The sequence below is a fragment of the Phacochoerus africanus genome, chromosome 15 (assembly GCF_016906955.1).
Source record: "Phacochoerus africanus isolate WHEZ1 chromosome 15, ROS_Pafr_v1, whole genome shotgun sequence".
NCBI classification, from domain to species: domain Eukaryota; kingdom Metazoa; phylum Chordata; class Mammalia; order Artiodactyla; family Suidae; genus Phacochoerus; species Phacochoerus africanus.
In genome coordinates this window covers 41,632,868-41,654,456 of record NC_062558.1, presented here as the reverse complement: position 1 = coordinate 41,654,456, position 21,589 = coordinate 41,632,868, and the positions used below count along the sequence as shown (strand labels likewise).

The following is a 21,589-nucleotide window of genomic DNA, read 5'->3' as shown; positions in this document are numbered from 1 at the left end:
CAGATTCCTTTCCACTGAGCCACCATGGGAACTCCTAAAAAGATTTTTTTAATTTATATGTGTGCGTGTATGTATGTACATATATATCCGGGACCATGGCATTTGAACATTAGATGGTTTATTGATGGGGAGGCAGGGGGTGATGTCAAAATAGCAGTATCTTTCACTGGAGGCTGAGTGAGGCATCACCTAGCCCTCCACCAAGGCTCTCTCCCTGCACCCCCCCCCCCGCTTTTTTTTTTGGTCTTTTTGTCTTTTTAGGGCCACACTAGTGGCATATGGAGGTTTCCAGGCTAGGGGTCCAATTGCAGCCACTGGCCTATACCACAGCCACAGCAACACTGGATCTGAGCCATGTCTTTGACCTACACCACAGCTCACGGCAACGCTGGATCCTTAACCCACTGATCGAGGCCAGGGATTGAACCCTCATCCTCATGGATGCTAGTCAGGTTTGCTAACCACTGAGCCATGACGGGAACTCCTCCCTGCTCCCCTTAATATCTGACGTGGATAAGAGGCCAAGAAGCCCATTTTCCAGGGAAGGAGGAGCTCCTCCAGGAGGGGGTGGTGTTCCCTCGGGACCCTCCTCTGACGCCATTTATCAATTAGGCGGCCACCGTCTTCTCTCCCTGCCCTCCTCACCATTTCCCACATTCCTAGAATCTCTTTGGCATTATTGCCAGTGTCCTTCACCTGGGGAACATTTGTTTTGAAGAGAACCAGCAAGGCTGCGCCACCATACCAGATACCCAGGAGATCAAATGGATTGCCAAGGTGATGGTCAGCCTTGGAAGAGCACAGTGGGGGTGGGGGGACCCTTTTGGAGGTGGAGAGGTGGGGGAGGGGAACGAGGCAGGGGAGCACCCATGTCCCAGATGGCTAGCATCATGTTCTCCCAGCTGACAGTGGGAGGTTTAAAGAGTGGGGTGGGGAGGGAGTGGGTAAACCAGTTGGTTGAAAGACTGAATGTGGTCTGTTTTGCAGTAAAGCACAATTAGCTGTCAGGACAGATACATCTGGGCCTGGAAATGCCACAAACTCTGTGTTAGTGAGTAAAGTTGGCTTGTCGAATAGCATTTGATTTCCATTTATTCAGCTCCTAGGGGTCCACCCATGGGTCCTTCTGGAAGCTCTCACCCATAGAAAGATTGAAGCCAAAACAGAGGAGGTAAAAACGGCTCTAGGTGGAAATGTGCCCACCCTCCCCACCACTGCTGCCAGCAGGATGGCAGCCCTAGGGGAGGCCAGTCCCCTGATTCCTGCCTATCAGGTCCTGTGTGGTCCAGCTTCTTTTGGCATCTCCTGCCTTGACCTCCCCATCCCCCAAGTTCCCACCATCACGAGCCCTCGATGCCTCACACTTGCCCTGCCTTCCCTCCACGGGGTCTTTGCATATGCTGTTCCCTCTACTGGAATACCTTTCCTTGCACTTCAGGTAGTTCACTCCTCCTCCTCTTTAGGTTCCCAGATGTCACTTCCTCAAAGACCCTTCCCTGCTCATCCCTCCCCTCTGCTAAAGCACCAGATGTATCTCCTTATAGCACTTGCCACTCTTGGCTTGAGAGCAACATGACTCTTCTTTGTGTGACTTGTCCAATGTCCCCCCCCCCCAAAACTGAGCCCACAAAGGCAGGACCTGTCTGTCTTAGGTGTGGCCACATCTCAGCAGCTCAGCACAGTGCCTGGCTCCCAAGAAAAAGCATGAACAGCACAGGAGGGAGGGACATCTTCCCCTAACAAAGATCCTTCCTTACTCATCATTAAAGGCTAGGTTGAAAACTCAGGGGGCTTTTTAAGTATTTTGTAATCTTTTTAATTTTTTTTTAACGGAAATCCCTGCCGTGCTTCTCAGGTGATATGCCCGTTGACGCCAGAACTCTCTGCCTATGCTAGAGACGCAATGGCCAAGGCTGTTTATGGACGAACATTTACTTGGCTGGTCAACAAAATCAATTCCTCCTTAGTGAACAAGGTTGGTCTACCAGTATGGGGGTGTCTTGCGCTCATGAACACTTTAATGGTTGATAACCAACATCACTACTATGAGAACTGTGAGAATTGGAGTTCCTGTTGTGGCTCAGCGGAAACAAGTCTGACTAGTATCCATGAGGACGCAGGCTTGATCCCTGGCCTCCCTCAGTGGGTTAAGGATCTGGCATTGCCGTGAGCTGCAGTGTAGGTCACAGATATGGCTTGGATCCCGCATTGCTATGGCTGTGGTATAGGCTGGCAGCTGTAGATCTGATTAGACCCCTAGCCTCGGAACTGCCATATGCTGTGGGGTATGGAAATAAATAATTTTTGAGAATTGACTCTAAGCTCCGGTGTTTTTTCATGTCTAGTCTCTGGCACACAGTAGGTTCACAAAAATGCACACCAAATGATTTTGGCAGTATGTCCCCAAATGAGGGGTGCATAGCATTTGAAGTATGCCAGGTATAGCTTTACATGTACACAGAAACTTTTCAATGGTAATGTGTATTTTAATGTGTATAAGAAAATATAGGACAGCTCCTTCAAAATCACCCTAAGGGCATGTTTCCTTTTTAAGTAGAATTATTTAAATAAAAAAGGGAGTTTGCAAAAAGCTGGAAATTGGAGTTCCTGTCGTGGCTCAGTGGTTTGCAAATCCGACTAGGAACCATGAGGTTGTGGGTTCAATCCCTGGCCTTGCTCAGTGGGTTAAGGATCTGGCGTTGCCGTGAGCTGTGGTGTAGGTTGCAGACGCGGCTTGGATCCTCGTTGTTGTGAGCTGTGGCGTAGGCCAGTGGCTACAGCTCCGATTCAACCCCTAGCCTGGGAACCTCCATATGCCACGGGAGCGGCCCTAGAAATGGCAGAAAGACAAAAAAAAAAAAAAAAAAAAAGCTGGAAATTAAGGAAATGACGTGAGGGCCCTGGGTACAGGATGTGGAGGTATTGCCAAAGGACAGATTTGGATACATTGACTCAGTACATCATACAGAATGTTAAATTGTATCACTTTTTAAAAATAGGCATATTCTCTTTAAATAGCCATCCTTGCCTGACAGCACTTAGTCCTCTGTTTAAAATGAGATCCAAAGTAATCTGCCTTCTCTCCTGGATAAACATCTCCTTCCTGCTATGTAAACTAGCTACCTTCCTTCCTCCCTCTCTCCCTGCCTTCCTCCCTCCCTCCTTTCCTTGTTTTCTCTCTTTCTCTCTTCCTCCTCTCCCTTCCCCTCTCCATCCCCCTTCCCTCCTTCTCCTTCTTCTTTCTCTTCTTCCTTTCCCTTTTCTTTTTTCCCTTCTTCTCCTCCTCCTTCTCCTCCTCCTCCTCTTCCTCCTCCTCCTCCTTCTTCCTATCTATCTATCTATCTATCTATCTATCTATCTATCTATCTATCTCTATCTCAGATTGAATATGGGCTTGGGAGGCTGAGGAGGGCTGAAGCAAGGAAGTGAATCAGAAGGGCAAGGTCTCACTGCTCCAGTGATGGATATGGAGGTGCAGATGGGATCTGGGGAGGGTGCAGGTAGGCTGCGGAAATTATTTCTACCCTAAGGATCTTCTCTGAACCCTTGTTGGAGAAAAAAGGCATGAGCTTTACAGCCAAGACCCAGCTTTGGGGACAGCTACCAGGTTTTGAGTGTCACAAAGTAAACAACCTAAGGATTAATGGCATGTTTTGCTTTGACTAGGATTTCACTGGGAAAACTGTGATCGGATTGCTGGATATCTATGGGTTTGAAGTCTTCGACAAGAATGGGTGAGTTTGTCGTTCCCCAGCAGTCCTTTGTTCTTCATTAAGGTCTGAGTTTAGTTTTTGGCATCTCTGATGTTACTGGAATTCATTTTCCTATTCCTAGAAATTCTCCAGATTTGCAAAGCCCCTACTTCATAAGCTTTTCTAGAAGCGGAATAAGCATTTTAAAAAATGCAAATGCGGAGTTCCCATTGTGGCACAGTGGTTAACAAATCCAACTAGGAACCATGAGGTTATGGGTTCGATCCCTGCCCTTGCTCAGTGAGTTAACGATCCGCCGTTGCCATGAGCTGTGGTGTAGGTCACAGATGTGGCTCGAATCCCCCGTTGCTGTTGCTCTGGCGTAGGCTGGCAGCTACAGCTCCGATTAGACCCCTAGCCTGGGAACCTCCATATGCCGTGGGAGCGGCCCAAGAAATGGCAAAAAGACAAAAAAACAAAAACAATTTAAAAAAATGAAAATGCCTTTTAGCCTGACTCTTCTGATCTATTTATTAAATTCTTTGATTAATGAAGACTTTGGTTTTTAAGATCCTTAAAAATAAGTAAATACAGGAGTTCTCATTATGGCTCAAGCAGGTGAAGGACACAATGTTGTCTCTGTGATGATGTGGGTTCAATCCCTGGCCTCACTCAGTTGGGTTAAAGATTCGGCATAGGTCACAGATGCAGCTCGGATCTGGCATTGTTGTGGCCCTGGCGTAGGCCCACAGCTGCAGCTCCGATTCGTCCCCAGCCTGGGAACTTCCATATGCCGCAGATACAGCCATAAAAAGAAAAAAGTGAATACAGTTTTTTAAACTTGGTCTACTCATGTAGCTTTACTTAAATCTTTTGCATCTCTAGTTTTGAACAGTTCTGTATAAATTACTGCAATGAGAAACTCCAGCAACTATTAATTGAGAGAACTCTAAAAGCAGAACAGGCGGAGTATGAAATGGAAGGTATAGAGGTAAATGTTTTGATGTTTTCTTCTCATTTGATTTCTTATCCTGTCAGAAAAAGACATTTACCTGAGAAATATTGTTTCAATGAAGATTTTTCCTGACTAGTAGTAAGAATTATTTATCACTCTTTCTCTGCTTATTTCCTGGGAAATTATTTCGATATTCAGCAGGTATTCTTTTCAAATGTCAGGGACACAAATCAGATTTGGGGGAGGGGAGGAATCAATCTGAAAGAAATATATTTTCTGCTCATCTTAATCCTTCCTGGAGAATTTCTTCACTCTTTGTCATTTCAGTGGGAACCAATTCAGTATTTCAACAACAAGATCATTTGTGACTTGGTAGAAGAGAGACACAAAGGAATCATTTCTATTCTGGTGAGACAGTTAACGTTGGCTTGGCACTTACAACACAAGGAAGACCTTTTCTCCAGGCTTACAAAGGGTTAAGGGTGGAATCTACTGGCTTGTTGAAGGGCACCAGTTGCAGTTTTTGGCTGAATTTTTGCTCCAAGATTTATGCTGAGCTTTTCACTCTTGTTCAGATTCACGGACCAAAATGACAGCCCATCAGGAGAGCACACGGAGGGACCTTTGAAATGAAAGCATGTGTGTCTCTCTTCCATAGCTGTGGAATGATGAGCCCAGGAACTGGGGATGGGGTTTAGGCCGGTGTTTGGTGGAAGTTGGGGAGGGCTGTTTTCATACTTAATGCCGATCAGGGAGCCAGGAGACTTAAAGAAAGGCTTTGCAAAGAATATCCACAGATCCTTGGCATTGCTGTGAGCTGTGGTGTAGGTCACAGATGCGCCTCGGATCTAGTGTTGCTGTGGCTGCGGTGTAGGCCCTTAGCTACAGCTAATTCGACCCTTAGCCTAGGAACTTCCACATGTCATGGGTGCGGCCCTAAAAAGACAAAAAAAAAAAAAAAAAAGAATATCCATGGATCCTGAGTTGAGGCTCCTTGGGATAGGCCTTATTTTGAACTATTGTGGCTTCTGAGAACATCACAGGGTCCTTGAATCTACAGCGATTCCAATTCAGACATCAGTTTCTTTCACAAATTCTGAAGGCCAGTGAAAAATGATTTCCCTGCCTTGTGTTCCACTCAGGATCATCTGCACCAGAGTTTGTCTCCCTTTTAATGAGGATAACTGGTCTCCTTCCTCCTCCTGCCTCCCCCTACATCTAACGACTGTGAGAACCCAGGATTCTAAAGCACAGCAGGGGCATTGCTGGGTAGTGACTCTAGTTGTCCGAGCAGGATCTGGATTCTGATGCCAGCCCCATTGCTAACTAGCTGTGTGAGCTTAGGCAGGTGGCTAAACCTCTCTGAGCTCCGGCTGCGTCTTTATGTGGGTCCAGTGATAATAGCACTTTACTTCATAAAGGAGTTGTAAGGGCAAATTAAGTGAGATAATACATGCGGAGGGCTTAGGACTGTGCCTCGCAAGCATTCAGACTCTGTTCATTCAACAAATACTTACCAAACACTTACTTTGTGCCAGGATTCTGCCCTGTGCTTTGGGACACAGCAGCAGACACAACACGTCAAAACACCTACATTCAGGAGGCTTTAAATTCTAGCAGGGAGAGATGAACAACAAACAGGTTAATGGACAAAACGGATAGATTGTGCAATGGAGAAAAAAGGCAGAGATTAAATGTGCTGAGGAAGAAGGGGAATTCAGTTTTAGGTAAGATGGTTTGGAAAGGACTCTCTGAGAAGGCAACATTTGAGCAAAGACCTGAAGGGGGTGAGGGGACAAGCTGTGTGGACATCTGGGGAAGCACATTACAGGAGGCACAGATGCGTGTAAGCTAATATACGTATGTTCAGTGTTCCTATGGATTACTAGACTAGTATTTTAAAATATTTGAGGAATTCCCATCATGGCACGGTGGAAACAAATCCAACTAGGAACCATGAGGCTGTGGGTTCGATCCCTGGCCTTGCTCAGTGGGTTAAGGATCCGGCATTGCCATGAGTTGTGGTGTAGGTCACAGATGCAGCTCAGATCTGGCGTTGCAATGGCTGTGGTGTAGGCGGGTGGCAACAGCTCTGATTAGACCCCTAGCCTGGGAACTTCCATATGCCACGGGTGCGGCCCTCAAAAGACAAAAGACAAAAATAAAATATTTGAGTAATAAGTACTTGTTTCTATTTGGTTTGCCATAGATGGAATCAGAAAGCATAGAAATGCTGCTTTGTGAGAATTGTCTTACCAGTCTGGACACAGGTTTTTGTTGTTGTTTTAGTAAAAATTACAAGGTTGATTCATTTTTAAAAGATAGTCAATTAAATGTTATTATTGTTGAGATCTCAAAATAGGAAACAGACACAGCTTGTTTTTTTGAGGGGTGGTTGCCCATGTCCTCATCATGCAGAAGTTCTGAGGCCAGGGATCAAACCTGAGCCACAGCAGTGGCAATGCCAGGCCCTTAACTGCTAGGCCACCAGGGAACTCCTAGATTGTCCATCTTATTATTAGCCCTTCTCCAAATAGAATATAGATTGGATATAAGAATTTCGGATTTTTTGGGGTTTTTTGTTTGTTTGTTTTTTGTTTTTTACTGTTAACAAGCTTCAGCCAATCAAAATAGGAACTAGACACAGCTTGTGGAAATAGGAAAGGTTAGACTCAAATGGTTTTATGGCTCGCTTTCCCCAAGGGCTTTACTCCTAGTAAAAGAGGTTATGTTTTTGGCCAACTAGTTAAGACTGGTTAAAAGACAATGAAATTAAATGTTTAAGCTGGTCATGGAAGCTGCAAAGTATTCACAGGAAAACTTTGGAAATAGGCGTCAGATCAGTGGGAGAGTTGACTTTTCATGGAATTTCCAGCCTCTCTGGTTCCAGGGTTCCCTGCTCAAACCTGAGAAGCCGAGCATGTATGATGCATTTTACCCTCCTCCCCCCACAGTGTTCACCCCAACTTGTATGAGATGATAGTCTTTTCAGTCTGGTACATTTTGCCATGGCTAGGGGAAGCATTTAAACTCAGAGTTGCGGTGAACAGGTTTGTCTTTCTGTTTTGAAGGATGAAGAATGTATTCGTCCTGGACCTGCTACAGACTTGAGTTTCCTGGAGAGACTAGAAGAGAAAGTGGGCAAGCATGCACACTTCCAAACGTAGGTATCTCGTTCGCTGGGCTGGCGCACCAGGGAACGTCCTTGTGTAGTTGCCCTTTGAACAACACTGGTTTGAACTGCATGGGGACACTTATACTGCATGGCATATGGACTTCCTGAGTCAGGGGTCAGATCTGAGCCACACTTGCGAACTGCATTGCAGCTGTGTTGACACTGGATCCTTAACCTACTATGCCAGGCCAGGGATCGAACCTTTATTCCAGCACTTCAGAAACACAGGCAATCCTGTTGTGCCAAAGTGAGAATTCCTACCTGGTTTTTTTTTTTTTTTCACTAGCAAATACTCTAGTACTGCATGATCCCAACCCCTGTTGTTTAAATCCATGGATACGGACAGCCAACTATGAGTCATATATGTATTTTCAACCATGCAGAGATTCAGTGAATGGTCTTGGTTTTATCAGTTTTCTTGAAGAATATAGAAAGGATAAGTAAATGTGATTGGATAAGTATATGAATCAAGAGTGGAAAAATAGGTGTTCCTGTCATGGCTCAGTGGAAACAAATCTGACTAGCATCCATGAGGACACAGGTTCAATCCCTGGCCTCGCTCAGTGGGTTAAGGATCTGGTGTTTCTGTGAGCTGTGGTGTAGGTCACAGATGCAGCTCGGATCTGGCATTGCTGTGGCTGTGGTAGGAACCTCCATATGCCGAATGTGGCCCTAAAAAGACCAAAAAAAAAAAACAGTGGAAAAAATAAATTGTGGTAGTTTCCCAAGTGAGATAATACATGACCATGAGACTGACCAATCTATAATACATACAGTGATGTAGGTAAATCACACAAACATGTAACTAAGAGGAATCAGACAAAAAAGAGTCCATACTCTAGGATTCCATTTCTATAAAGTACAAAACCAGGTAAAAGCAGTCCATTCTGTTAGATGTCCGGCTGTACCCGGAGAGGGCTCGTGGTGGGGTTCTCAGGGACTAGAAATCTTCTGTTTCTTGATCTGGTGCTAGTTACACAGATGCGTTCAGTTTGCAAAAATTCACTGAGCTGTGCACTTGGGATATGTCTGCTACATTTCCCAAAAAAGTTATGAAAAATTATGAATCACTAGAATCTGAAAAATGATGTTTCATGTGTATTTTAGTCTTTCAACATTATGAAAATGTAAAGGAGCAAAATTGGGTTTTAGTCATCACCTAGAAAAAAATAGAAGTTATTTCATTGTACAAATAAATGTGTTGTTTAGCCCACATATACATTTTTTAAATTCTTCAGTGCTTATGAGAAGGAAGGATTTAATTTTAGAGAGACTGTGGTCTGTAGCCTGATGGAATAGGGGGTAAGACTTCCCTGCACCGCTCTTTGCTTTATACGTTGGTGCGTTTTGTTGCAGTGAAATAGATTTTGTGTCTGTTTCTCTCTTGCTGTAGCCGGAAGCTGGCGGGTCCAAAGGGCCGAAAGAGGATTGGCTGGATGGAGTTCCGGCTCTTCCACTACGCAGGAGAGGTCACGTACTGCACCAAGGGTGAGTGTCTGTGGGTCGCAGGGTCACAGATCACAGCCATACAGGTGCCCCCATGTCCGTCTCAAACATTCCCTCGTCCCGCAAGCCAGCAAGCCATTTTTAAACTAGTTTTAACATATGTATTACTTTTATATATAACCACTTTATTGAGATAATTCACATAGCATATATTTTACCCGCTTAAAGTGTGCAGTTCAGCCATTTTTAATATATTTACTCTACAGGCGTGCAACCATCACCCCCATCTATTTTAGAACATTTCCCCATCATCCCCCCCCCACAAAGAAACCCTATACTCGTCAGCAGTCGCTGCCCCTTTTCCCCCAGCCCCATCTCCCACAGTCCTAGCCAACAATCCAGTCTACTTTTCTTTGTAGATGTGCCTATTCTGGACATTTCATAGAAATGAAATCACACAGTGTGTGAACTTGTGTGTCTGGCTTCAATCCCTGAATATATTTTCTTTTTTGTTTTTTGGGTTTTTTTACTCAATGAATTTATTACATTTATAGTTGTACAATGATCATCACAATCCAATTTTAGACAATTTCCATCCCACAACCCAAGCACATCCCCCCACCCCCCCAAACTGCCTCCTTTGGAGACCATAAGTTTTTCAAAGTCTGTGAGTCAGTATCCCTGAGTATATTTTCAAGGTTCAGTCACATTGTCCTTCCTGTTTAATTGCCAAATAATTATTCCATTGTATGGCTATACCACATTTTGTTTGCCCATTCATCACTTGATGGGCATTTGGGTTGTTGACACTTTGGGGCTGTTATGAATAATGCTGCTGTGAACATGCCTGTATTTTTTTTTTTTTTTTGCCATTTCTTGGGCCACTCCCGCGGCATATGGAGGTTCCCAGGCTAGGGGTCGAATCGGAGCTGTAGCTGCCAGCCTATGCCAGAGCCACAGCAATGCGGGATTCGAGCTGCGTCTGCAACCTACACACAGCTCATGGCAACGGCGGATCGTTAACCCACTGAGCAAGGCCAGGGATCAAACCCGCAACCTCATGGTTCCTAGACAGGTTCGTTAACCACTGCGCCACGACGGGAACTCCAATGCCTGTATTTTTGTGTGGACATATGTTTCCATTTCTCTTGGGTAAATATCTGGGTGTGGAATTGCTGGATCCTATGATCTCTCTATACTTAACTTTTGGAGTACTTGCCAGATTGTTTTCCAAAGTGGCTACATTGTTTTATATTACCACCAACAGAGTGTTTGGGGGTGGGTACAGTTTCTGCACATTCTCATCAGCACTTGCTATTGTCTGTCTTTTAATTCCAGCATCCCAGTGGGTGAAGTGGTATCTCATTGTGGTCTTGATTTGTATTTCCCTAATGATTAGCGATGTGAATATCTTTTCTTGTGCTTATTGGCTATTGGCATATCTGCCTCAAAAAAATGTCTATTCAGGGAGTTCCCGTCGTGGCGGATTGGTTAACGAATCCGACTAGGAACCATGAGGTTGCGGGTTCGGTCCCTGCCCTTGCTCAGTGGGTTAACGATCCGGCATTGCCGTGAGCTGTGGTGTAGGTCGCAGATGTGGCTCAGATCCCGCGTTGCTGTGGCTCTGGCGTAGGCCGGTGGCTACAGCTCCGATTCAACCCCTAGCCTGGAAACCTCCATATGCCGAGGGAGCGGCCCAAGAAATAGCAACAACAACAAAAAAGACAAAAAAAAATGTCTATTCAGATCCTTTTTCCATTTTTAAATTGTTTTTTATCATTGCGTTGTAATAGTTCTTTAAGTTCTAGATTCAAGTCCATTATCGGATCCATGATTTGCAAGTATTTTCTCCAATCTGTGGGTTATCTTTTCACTGTCTTGATGTTATCTGTCAAAGCACAAAAGCTCTTAATTTTGATGCAGGCCACTTTGTTCTGTTTTACTTAGCATAATGTTTTCAAGGATCATCAATGCTATTACTGGTTTTGTATTGCCAAATAATACTCCATTGCATGGTTATACCACAGTTTGTTTTGTTTTGTTTTTGTCTTTTTGCCATTTCTTGGGCCACTCCCATGGCATATGGAGGTTCCTAGGCTTGGGGTCGAATCGGAGCTGTAGCCACTGGCCTACACCAGAGCCACAGCAACGCGGGATCCGAGCCACGCCTGCAACCTACACCACAGCTCACGGCAACGTCGGATCATTAGCCCACTGAGCAAGGCCAGGAATCGAACCCGCAACCTCATGGTTCCTAGTCAGATTTGTTAACCACTGCGCCACGACGGGAACTCCGAGTTTGTTTCTCCATTGATCAGTTGATGGGCATTTGGGTTTTTTTCCACTTTTTCACTATTATGAATAATGCTGCCGTGAATGTTTTTTTCAAAGCATCTTTCTTTCTCTCTCTCTCTCTCTCTTTCTTTCTCTTCCTTTTTTCTATGACCACACCTGCAGCATACATATGGAAGTTCCTGGGCTAGGGCTCAAATTGGGGCTGCATCTGCAACCTACACCACAGCTATGGCAACACAGGATCCTTAACCCACTGAACAAGGCCAGGGATCGAACCCTCATCCTCACAGACACTATGTCAGGTTTTTAACCTGCTGGACCACAACAGGAACTCCTCAAGCATTTTTCAGACATTTTCTTTTGTCACTTCTGCTTTGGGTTCTAGATTATTTTTTCTTCTAAATAAGTTTATTTTGCTAAGAATCTATAAAAAGTAAAATACCCTGTATTAGATTTTTTCCCCTTAAATACAGAGCAGGATTAAAAAAGAAGAAATATTTTTTAAAAGAGCAAATCTCGGGAGTTCCCTGGTGGGCTCATGGTTAAGGATCCAGCATGGACACTGCTGTGGCTCCCGTCACTGATATGACTCAGGTTTAGTCCCTGCATAGGGAACTTCCACATGCTATAGGTGCTGCTTTAAAAAAAAAGAAAAGACATTTTTGTTTAAAGAATAAAGTAATACACATACAAGGCTAGAAATTGCTGATAGTACAGAAAAGTATAAGAGGAAAATTAAAATCCCTTTTTATTCCTAGTCTCTCCCTGAGGTGACCCCAAGAATCCACAGGAAAATTAAAATGTCTTACACATATATTTACACATGTGAGAACACATGAGCATGTGCATACACACATACAAATAACACAGATTGTTATTTTGTGTTATCTCTTTTGCACTCTCTTTTGCACTTTTCATTTAATGGATATTGGCAGTCATTTGGACTCCAACTAACATTCATTGAGCACTTATTACGGGCCAGGCACTCTCCCAAATGCTTCACCTCTGTTGCTGGTTTAAACCTCGCAGAATCTTGTGAAGTAGGTAGCACTATTAGCCCCCTTTTAATCTATGATGCTCTGAGCTCAGAGAATTTAAGTAATTTTCCCAAGGTCACACAGCCAGTAAGTGGCAGACCCAGACCTTTTGCCTCTAGACCTGCGTTGTTCTCCATAGTGGCCAACAGATTCCACCCCATTTATTCTGAAAAACTTCAGGCAACCCTCCATGGGGCTCTGTCCTGTCATCCGTCTGAAGGACTCTGGTTATTTCCAACTTTGTCTTTTGTAAACACTGCTGTGTTAGGCATCTTTGTATATTTTCACTTAACCAGTAGGATAAGTTCTTAAGGGTGGCATGAATAAGTTAAAGGTTCTATCAAAGTTAGTTTTGGGAGTTCCTATCACGGCTCAGTGGAAACAAATCTGACTAGTATCCACAAGGATGCAGGTTCAATCCTGGCCTCATTCAGTGGGTTAAGAATCTGGTGTTGCCATGAGCTGTGGTGTAGGTCACAGATGCGCTCAGATCTGGCGTTGCTATGGCTGTGGTATAGGCTAGCAGCTGCAGCTCCCATTTGACCCCTGGCCTGGGAATCTCCATACACTGCGGTTGCAGCCCTAAAAAAAAAAAAAAAAAAAAAAAAAAAAAGACAAAAAAAGTTAGTTTTGACCCAGTCTGAGTATATAACCAAAAGAATTGAAAGCAGGAACGTGAACAGATACCTGTACACCTGTATACCTAGGAGCATTAGTCACAGTAGCCAAAAGGTGGAAGCAACCCATGTGTCCATCAGTGGATGATTGATAAACCAAATGTGGTCTATTCTTACACTGAAATGTTATCCACGCTTAAAAACGCAGGAAATTCTGACACGTGCTACAACATGGATGAACCTTGAGAACATAATGCTAAGTGAAAGAATCCAGACACGAAAGGACAGATATGATCGGATTCCACTTACATGAGGCACATAGAGTCATCAAATTCACAGAGAGAGAAAGCAGGATAGTGATTATCAGGGGCTTCAGGGAGCCGGGAATGGGGGATTAGTGTTTAATGGGTCCAGAGTTTCAGTTTTACAAGATGAAGAGTTCTGATGGTGGTGATGGTTGCACAACAGTGTGAATTCACTACAATATCACAGAACTCTACACTTAAAGGGAGTTTAAATGATAAATTTTATGTTATGTAGGTTCTACCACAATAAAATGTTAGTTTGGAGTTCCCACTGTGGTACAATGGGATCAGCAGCATCTCTGCAGCACTGGGATGCAGATTTGATCCCTGGCCCAGCACAGTGGGTTAAAGGGTCTGGCATGGGTCACAGCTGTGGCTTGGATCTGATCCCTGGTCTGGGAACTCCATATGCCATGGGGTGGCCAAAAAGAAAGTAAAAAAAATGGTAGTTTTGGTAACTCCAAATTGTCATCTAAAAAGGCTGTATCTTAGACATTGTTGATGCGTATCTTTCTTTTTTCTGGTGCATGTCTTCTTTTTGTTTGTTTGTTTTTCATTTCATTTTATTTTTTTTTATTACTCAAATGAATTTATCACATCTGTAGTTGTATAATGATCATAACAATCTGATTTCACAGGATTTCCATCCCACAGCCCAAGCACATCCCCCCACCCCCCAAACTCTCTCCTCCGGAGACCATAAGTTTTTCAATGTCTGTGAGTCAGCATCTGTTCTGCAAAGAAGTTCAGTCTGTCCTTTTTTCAGATTCCATATGTCATTGAAAGCATATGATGTTGGTGTCTCATTGTATGGTTGACTTCACTTAGCATGATAATTTCTAGGTCCATCCATGTTGCTAAAAATGCCGGTATTTTGTTCCTTTTAATGGTTGAGTAATATTGCATTGTGTATATGTACCACATCTTCTTTAGCCACTCCTCTGTTGATGGACATTTAGGTTGTTTCCATGTCTTGGCTATTGCAAATAGTGCTGCAATGAACAACGGAGTACATGTGTCTTTCCTAGTGGCCCAGGAGTGGGATGTGGGATTGCTGGATCAAATGGTAGTTCTATTTTGAGTTTTCTGAGGACTCTCCATACAGTTTTCCACAGTGGTTGCATGTCTTCTTTAGCTGGTTTTGACTTTATGATGCCATCTAGCTACAGATTGAAATATTACTTGGCTAGGTTTTAAGTGAGCATTTATAAGCCAAGTTTTAAACTTGGAAATGACGTGTCTTCCTTTGATGTCGTTGGGTACCACTAGCCCCAGTGCTTCGAGTATGGTTTTTGTCAGAGGTGGGGATGGTTTCTCATCCATCTACACTGTCTCACCTGGCCACACCTGGAATTCAGCTCCCTCTCCACATTTCAGTGTCATTCATGGCACGTGTAATTCTTTGCCACTGGCCTGGGGCACGTGTACGATACTCAGCATAAAGATTCTACATTCATGTGATCGCTCATCGGGGTTGAGAATGTAGCATGAAAACTATAGGTCAGTGTTGAGGACTTGGGCCTCAACCAAGGATAGAGCTCTCCCCGGGGGAACATCTGGCAATGACTTAGAAACGTATTTGTTTGTTGTACCTGAGGGAGGTGCTGCTGGCATCTAGTGGAAAAAGTCCAGGGATGCTGCTCAACATCCTACAGGGCCCAGACAGCCCCACCACGAATGTCAGTACTGCCACGGCCGAGAAACCCTAATCCTCAGAGATTATTTTTAGGATTTTCCTTTGGGATAGAATTATAGTTTTATAAGCCAAGCCATCGATTCAAAAATTTTTTATTCAATATTTTACAGGATTTTTGGAAAAAAACAATGATCTCCTCTACAGGCATCTGAAAGAAGTAAGTCTGAAACCTAGCTGTATGTATTTTTTTATTTTTTTATTTTTTTGGCCCTGGAACTTCTTGGGCCACGTAACTTCTTGGGCCTGAGACGCTGCAGTGACAATGCTGAACCTTTAACCTCTAGCCCACCAACTCTATATACGATGACTATGAAATATCACCCATGACACTTATTTGGGGATAGATTTGGCCTTCTGGATTTTTCTCTTGGATGAATTATGTTTGAACTCCAGCATGTCATGGCCAGAACAGACACTGGAGATCATCTGTATGAACTTTTTTTTTTCTTTTTTTCTTTTTTTTGCTTTTTAGGGCTGCACCTGTGGCATATGGAAGTTCCCAGGCTAGGAGTCAAGTTGGAGCTGCAGCTGCTGGCCTACACCACAGCCACAGCAATGTGGGATCCAAGCCATATCTGCCACCTACACCACAGCTCACAGCAATACTGGTTTCTTAATCCACTGAGTGAGGCCAGGGATTGAACGTGCATTTTCACAGGTATTGTGTTGGGTTCCTAACGTACTGAGCCACAAGGGGAACACCATGACTGTTTAAATTTCGTTTAGGGGGTGAGAGAAAACAACTCTGTGGAGGTAACTTTGAACTGAAAGCTGAATGAGAAGAATCTTCACCTTGGAAAGATCAGGGGCTACTCCAGGTAGAGGAACCAGCATGTGCAAAGGCCCTAAGGCTCCAACGAGCTCACCACGTGCTCAGTGCGGGGCAGTGTTAGGAGAGGGGGCTGAGAGCTCAGCAGGATGAGAGCTCCACAGAGTTCCTGTTCTGGAGCAGAGGGACTGTTCTGGGGTGATATGAGCTGAGGATGAAGAAACAGACCCAGAAAGATCATGTCTTGTTCAAGGTCAATCTCAAGATGGGGCTGGAGCCAGGATAAAATTCTTCATCTCTTTCCATGTACCTCCCTAATCAGAGAAACCTTAGGTTTTTTTAAGCCTTTATTTTGTATTGAAATAGTTGACCATTTTGTGAAACTTGGGTCTGATATAATTAACTTGGTTTATAAAAAAGCTTAAACCTAGGGAGACGTTTTGATGGTTCCTAGTTGAATCTGTTTCTGCTGAGCCATGACGGGGACTTCTAGGGAGACCTTTTCAGAGCGAACATGTAATCGGTTCTTCTTGGGAGTGTTTTCTGCTCTTTCTTATCTTTCTCTACCACTTCTAAGACTGCTTGTCCCAACCTCTGGGGCTCAGGATGGCTAAGTGATGCCTAACTTTGCATCTTTGCTGCAGGCTGGTGCTCTCTGGGCCTGAGACTCAGCCTGCCCCCTTCCTGGCTGGGGGTTCTGGAGGGGGGCAGATTTCGCTGTCAGTGAAGTGGGTCTGATGGTGCCTTTCTGTAGGACTGAAAGGGCCCCTTGGACAAATGGAGGAAAGCATTGCTCTCGTGGCTTTCTTCCCTGTGGGCAATGCCCATTCCCTTCACAAATCCAGCCATGGAGGGAGGCTCCTACAGGAAAAATCTCTAAGTCTCCCACTTCTTCATCCAGGGCTGAAGTTCCTTGTAGTTGCTGAGATGGAGCCTTTCTCATTTTTTAAATTTCCTGTCTGCAAATTCCTCTCTCATGCTGCCATGAGTTTAAATTCAGGATGAGTTAACAAAAAAATTATTATTAAAACATTTTAAGAGTTCTGCTGTAGTGCAACGGAATCAGCAGCATCTCTAGAGCACTGGGATGTAGGTTCAATCCCTGGCCTGGTGCAGTGGGTTAAAGGATCTGATGTTGCCGCAGCTGTGGCATAGGATGCAACTTGGATATGACCCCTGTCCCGGGAGCTCCATAAGCTGAGGGGCACCAAAAAAAGAAAAAAAAATTAATGTGGCAAATATATATACATAACAAAAGTTACCATGTCGGTGATTTTTAAGTGCGGAACATGCACCTTGTTGGGCAGTTCACCTCCAGAACTCTTTTCGTCTTGCAAAACCGGAACTCTGGGAGTTCCCATTGTGGCACAGTGGTTAATGAATCTGACTAGGAACCATGAGGTTGCAGGTTCGATCCCTGGCCTTTCTCAGTGGGTTAACGATCCGGCGTTGCCGTGAGCTGTGGTGTAGGTCGCAGATGCCACTCGGATCCTGCATTGCTGTGGCTCTGGCATAGGCTGGCGGCTACAGCTCCGATTGGACCCCTAGCCTGGGAACCTCCATATGCCGCAGGAAGCAGCCCTAGAAAAGGCAAAAAGAGAAAAAAAAAACCCAAAACTGAAACTCTGTACCCATTAACCACTAACTCCCTTATTCCACCCCCCACCCCCACTCCAGGCCCTGGCAACCACCGTTGTACCTTCTGTATGCATTTGACAACTCCTGGTACTTACATAAGTGGGATTACATGGTGTCTGTCTTTCTGTATCTGGCTTATTTCCCTTAGCCTAATGTCCTCAGCATAATGTTGTTACGTGGATGAATTTCCTTCCTTTTTAAGGCTGAATCAGGAGTTCCTGCTGTGGTACAGCAGGTTGATGATCCAGTGTTGTCTCTGAAGCAGCACAGGCTCCATCCCTGGCCTAGCGCAGTGGGTTAAGGACTTGGCATTGCTGCAGCTGTGGTATAGGTCGCAGGTTGCAGCCCTAAGGCAAAAAAAAAAGAAAGGCTGAGTTATCTTTCATTGTATGGCTATAAGGAAAATTGTTTTGATTGTCAAATTTTTAAAATATATGATTTTTATGCACAGGAAGGAAAAATCAGTACAAAATTGGTGTCCTTGGACCCATGTCACCAAGTCCCTCTCATGAGATCCAGCTACTCTTTTTTTTTTTTTTTCCCGCTTTTTTAGGGCTGCACCTGGAGGTTCCCAGGCTAGGGGTCTAATCGGAACTGCAGCTGCTGGCCTACACCACAGCCACAGCAACGCCAGATCCATGTTGCGCCTGTGACCTACACCACAGCTCACAGCAACACCCGATCCTTAACCCACTGACTGAGGCCAGGGATCAAACCTGCATCCTTACCGAGACAAAGTCGGGCCTTAAACCACAGAGCCACAATGGCAACTCCCTTTTTCATATTCTTTTCCATTAGGGTTTATCACAGGATGTTGACTATAGTTCCCTGTGCTATACAGTAGGGCCTTGTCGTTTACCTATTCTATATATAATAGTTTGCTTCTGCTCATCCCAAACTTCCAGTCCATCCCCGCTCCTTGGAACCACTAGTCTGTTTTCTTCATCTGTGAGTCTGTTTCTGTTTCATAGATAAGTTCATTTGTGTCATATTTTAGATTCCACATATAAGTGAAATCATATGATGTTTGCCCAATTTCATTTAATATGAAAATCTCTAGGTCCATCCTTGTGGTCGCAAATGGCATTATTTCCTTCTTTTTACTGGCTGAGTGGGATTCTGTTGTATATATGTACCACATCTTCCTTATTGGAGATCATTGTTCAAGGCTGGTTTATTCGGTAGCACTGGGCTAGACTGGGAACAATTACTGCTCCATCATGCAGAGGAGAAATAATCTCAGAGCTTGACCAAGTAGACAGAACAATGGATACAGCATAGATCTTCCTCAGCTTATGATGGGTTACATCCAAATAAACCCAATGTAAACTAAAATTACCATACACTGAAAATGCATTGACTACACCTAACCTACTGAACATCATAGCCTAGCCCAGCCCACCTTAAAGGTGCTCAGAATGCTGTGAGAGCTTGAGCAGAATCACCTAACACAAAGTCTGTTTTATACCAAAGTGTTGAATATCTCACGCCATTGATTACATACTATATTGAAAGTGGAGAACAGTGGTTTTGAGCGTATCATTGGTGCATCCTCATGATTGCATGACTGACTGAGAGCCGTGGCTTCCTGGGCTGGCCAGCATCATGAGTGTATTGTAATCCCAGGAAAAGATCAAAAACCAGAATTCTAAGTATGGTTTCTATTGAATGCGTATCACTTTTACGCCATTATAAAATCAACCCCCCCACTCAAATAAGTTGGGGACCGTCCATATTTGAACAATTTCTTCCATGTGTGGTGGTGCTTTCTCCCCTCTTATTCAAGTGCTCCCAAGGCAATTGGCTCTGGTCCGTCGTGCACACTTATATGAACTTGCCTGGAAACCCCATAGTGATTTCTGAAGTAGTGAATGTGGTGTTCATTTGCCTTTAACTACAGGTGCTCTGCAGGTCCAGAAACAGAATCCTGAAGGAATGCTTCCTGGTGGCTGAGTTAGAAAACCGGAGGAGGCCACCAACCGTGAGTCGGGGGAAATGCCTGTGCAAAATTGGGAAGGTAGCAGAAATCACCCAAAGGGTGCAAGTACTTTAGGTACGTATATATTTTTTAAGCTGCCCTCTCCTTTTTCTGGAAGTATCACTCTCTGGAAGTTCTACTAAACATATATTTTCCAAAGTTAGCAACCAGTGTGTTCATTTGCAGGCGTTCATTGAGTAGGTACTGTGTGTCAAGCGCTGTGCTGGGCACAGGGGACTCTAGCAATAACAAAACAGTCAGGGTTCCGGCCCTTCTGCATTTTACAGTCTGGTGGGAAATGGTATAGGAAGATACCATGAAATAAATTACAGTAGCGTGAGGGTCATAAAAGAAGCTCGGTAACAAGGTAATGGAGGGTGACTGGCTCAGCGGTGATGCTGGCTCCTACAAGGGGCTCACGTTGTATTTGCTGAGTGAGAGAAGCATCCTGGAAAGATGTTTGTCCAGCCTCCGCTTGACCAGACTGAGCTGGGCTTCTCAGGCCAGGACATCCAAAGCCTTATCTTAATGGACAAAACAGTTTGTAACAGATAATGAGTAGAATAGTTTGTCGAGAGTTGAGGTCTAAAGAGCCAGGCTGGTGCTTTAACCACCCTTCTCTGTATAAAGGGGGATCAGCAATGTCTCCTTAGCTCATTATCTCTCCCTGCAGGTGGGGACTCAGTTTAAAAACAGTCTGAGCAGCCTTCTGGAAATTCTCATCTCTAAGGAACCTTCATACATCCGTTGCATTAAGCCCAATGAGAGGAAAGAACCCAGTGAGTTGTGAATTGTTCCGAACACGGAGCTCAGGGAAATGTGCCTGGGAGGAAAACCAAGGTGGCAGTGGGTTAACATCCTACAAACCACCACAGGCTTGCTTCTTGTCCTCTGTATTTAATAATAGAAGGTTAATATATAGGGAGGAGGGTTATCTTTGGTGGTCCTATGTGAGCATTTCTCAGGGCTTTGCGAGTTTCAGGAGGGACACAGCTGAGCCAGGCAGACCTCAGAGTTAAGGAGAAGCAACATTGCTTCTCTCCAGTTGGGTGAACAATCTTCCAAAATAGTTTGTGATTTGGGTATTTTCTAAGCTTGTACCATGGTCTTATAACAAAGTTATACAGTCAAAGGCATACAGAAGCCAGGCAGAAAGAGCAAATAAGTGAAGTAGATTGGCTGTAATGAAGTAGGGAAGGGAGAGGACTGCCGCAAAATGGACAGGGCACACCCTGCCTAAAGGGGCAGTACTTCCCCCTTCTGGCCTGATGTTGCCATCTGGGACTCCAGGCTCAGAATGGCCAGACCTCACGGTTTTTTCGAGAGAAACCCAAAATTCACATGTCCCTGTAAAATTACCCCATTAAAAGAAACACAACCAGAACCTAACAAAACATGTCTGTAGCCAGACCCAGTCCACAGATGGTCAGCTTGCAGCCTCTGGTCTGTCTTGGTTGAAACAGAGCCATGGGATCCTTTACTGTCACTCTTCCTTCTGTGTTTCCAAAGACAAGTTCGATGACTTCCTCGTAAGGCATCAGGTCAAATACCTGGGGCTGATGGAGCACCTGCGGGTGAGACGGGCCGGCTTTGCATACCGGAGGAAGTATGAGCATTTCTTGCAGAGGTAAAATTTTAGTTGATCTGAAACCATCAACTAAAGTCAAACACCTGCTGTTCATGAGCCTCTGGATGTGATGATGAATCAAAGGCCGTCCCCCAAAGAAGTCCGTTTGGTTCTTAACTGCTGTGGCTGTGACAGTGATCAACACTGACATTTCTAAGAATAGGAAGCTGGCTCCATTTACCACCTTCCCTTCATTTCACTAAGCCTCTCAGAATCCGTGAAGTGCAAGGCCCAATGCACAGACCTGCCACCAGGGGGCATATGTGAGGCATGCTCCCGGGGTGTGTACCTGGCTGGGGAAGACCCTCCTGGAGAGGGATCTGGTTTGGTGTGGTCAGTCTGGATGTAATCCCTTTGGC

The 21,589-nt window shown here is 44.6% G+C and overlaps 1 protein-coding gene across 1 annotated transcript in view; it reads left to right on the top strand.

Annotated features, from left to right (window-relative positions):
- MYO1H (myosin IH) overlaps window positions 1-21,589 on the top strand; it is a 54,202-nt gene that overhangs the window by 15,163 nt on the left and 17,450 nt on the right. Inside the window, exons 7-18 of the mRNA XM_047761876.1 lie at window positions 664-777; window positions 1,100-1,171; window positions 1,856-1,975; window positions 3,667-3,734; window positions 4,578-4,683; window positions 4,975-5,055; window positions 7,719-7,810; window positions 9,216-9,310; window positions 15,329-15,375; window positions 19,526-19,606; window positions 20,277-20,382; window positions 21,113-21,230. Of these exons, the coding sequence (XP_047617832.1) occupies window positions 664-777; window positions 1,100-1,171; window positions 1,856-1,975; window positions 3,667-3,734; window positions 4,578-4,683; window positions 4,975-5,055; window positions 7,719-7,810; window positions 9,216-9,310; window positions 15,329-15,375; window positions 19,526-19,606; window positions 20,277-20,382; window positions 21,113-21,230 (1,100 nt within the window). The remainder of the gene's footprint in view (window positions 1-663; window positions 778-1,099; window positions 1,172-1,855; window positions 1,976-3,666; window positions 3,735-4,577; window positions 4,684-4,974; window positions 5,056-7,718; window positions 7,811-9,215; window positions 9,311-15,328; window positions 15,376-19,525; window positions 19,607-20,276; window positions 20,383-21,112; window positions 21,231-21,589) is intronic.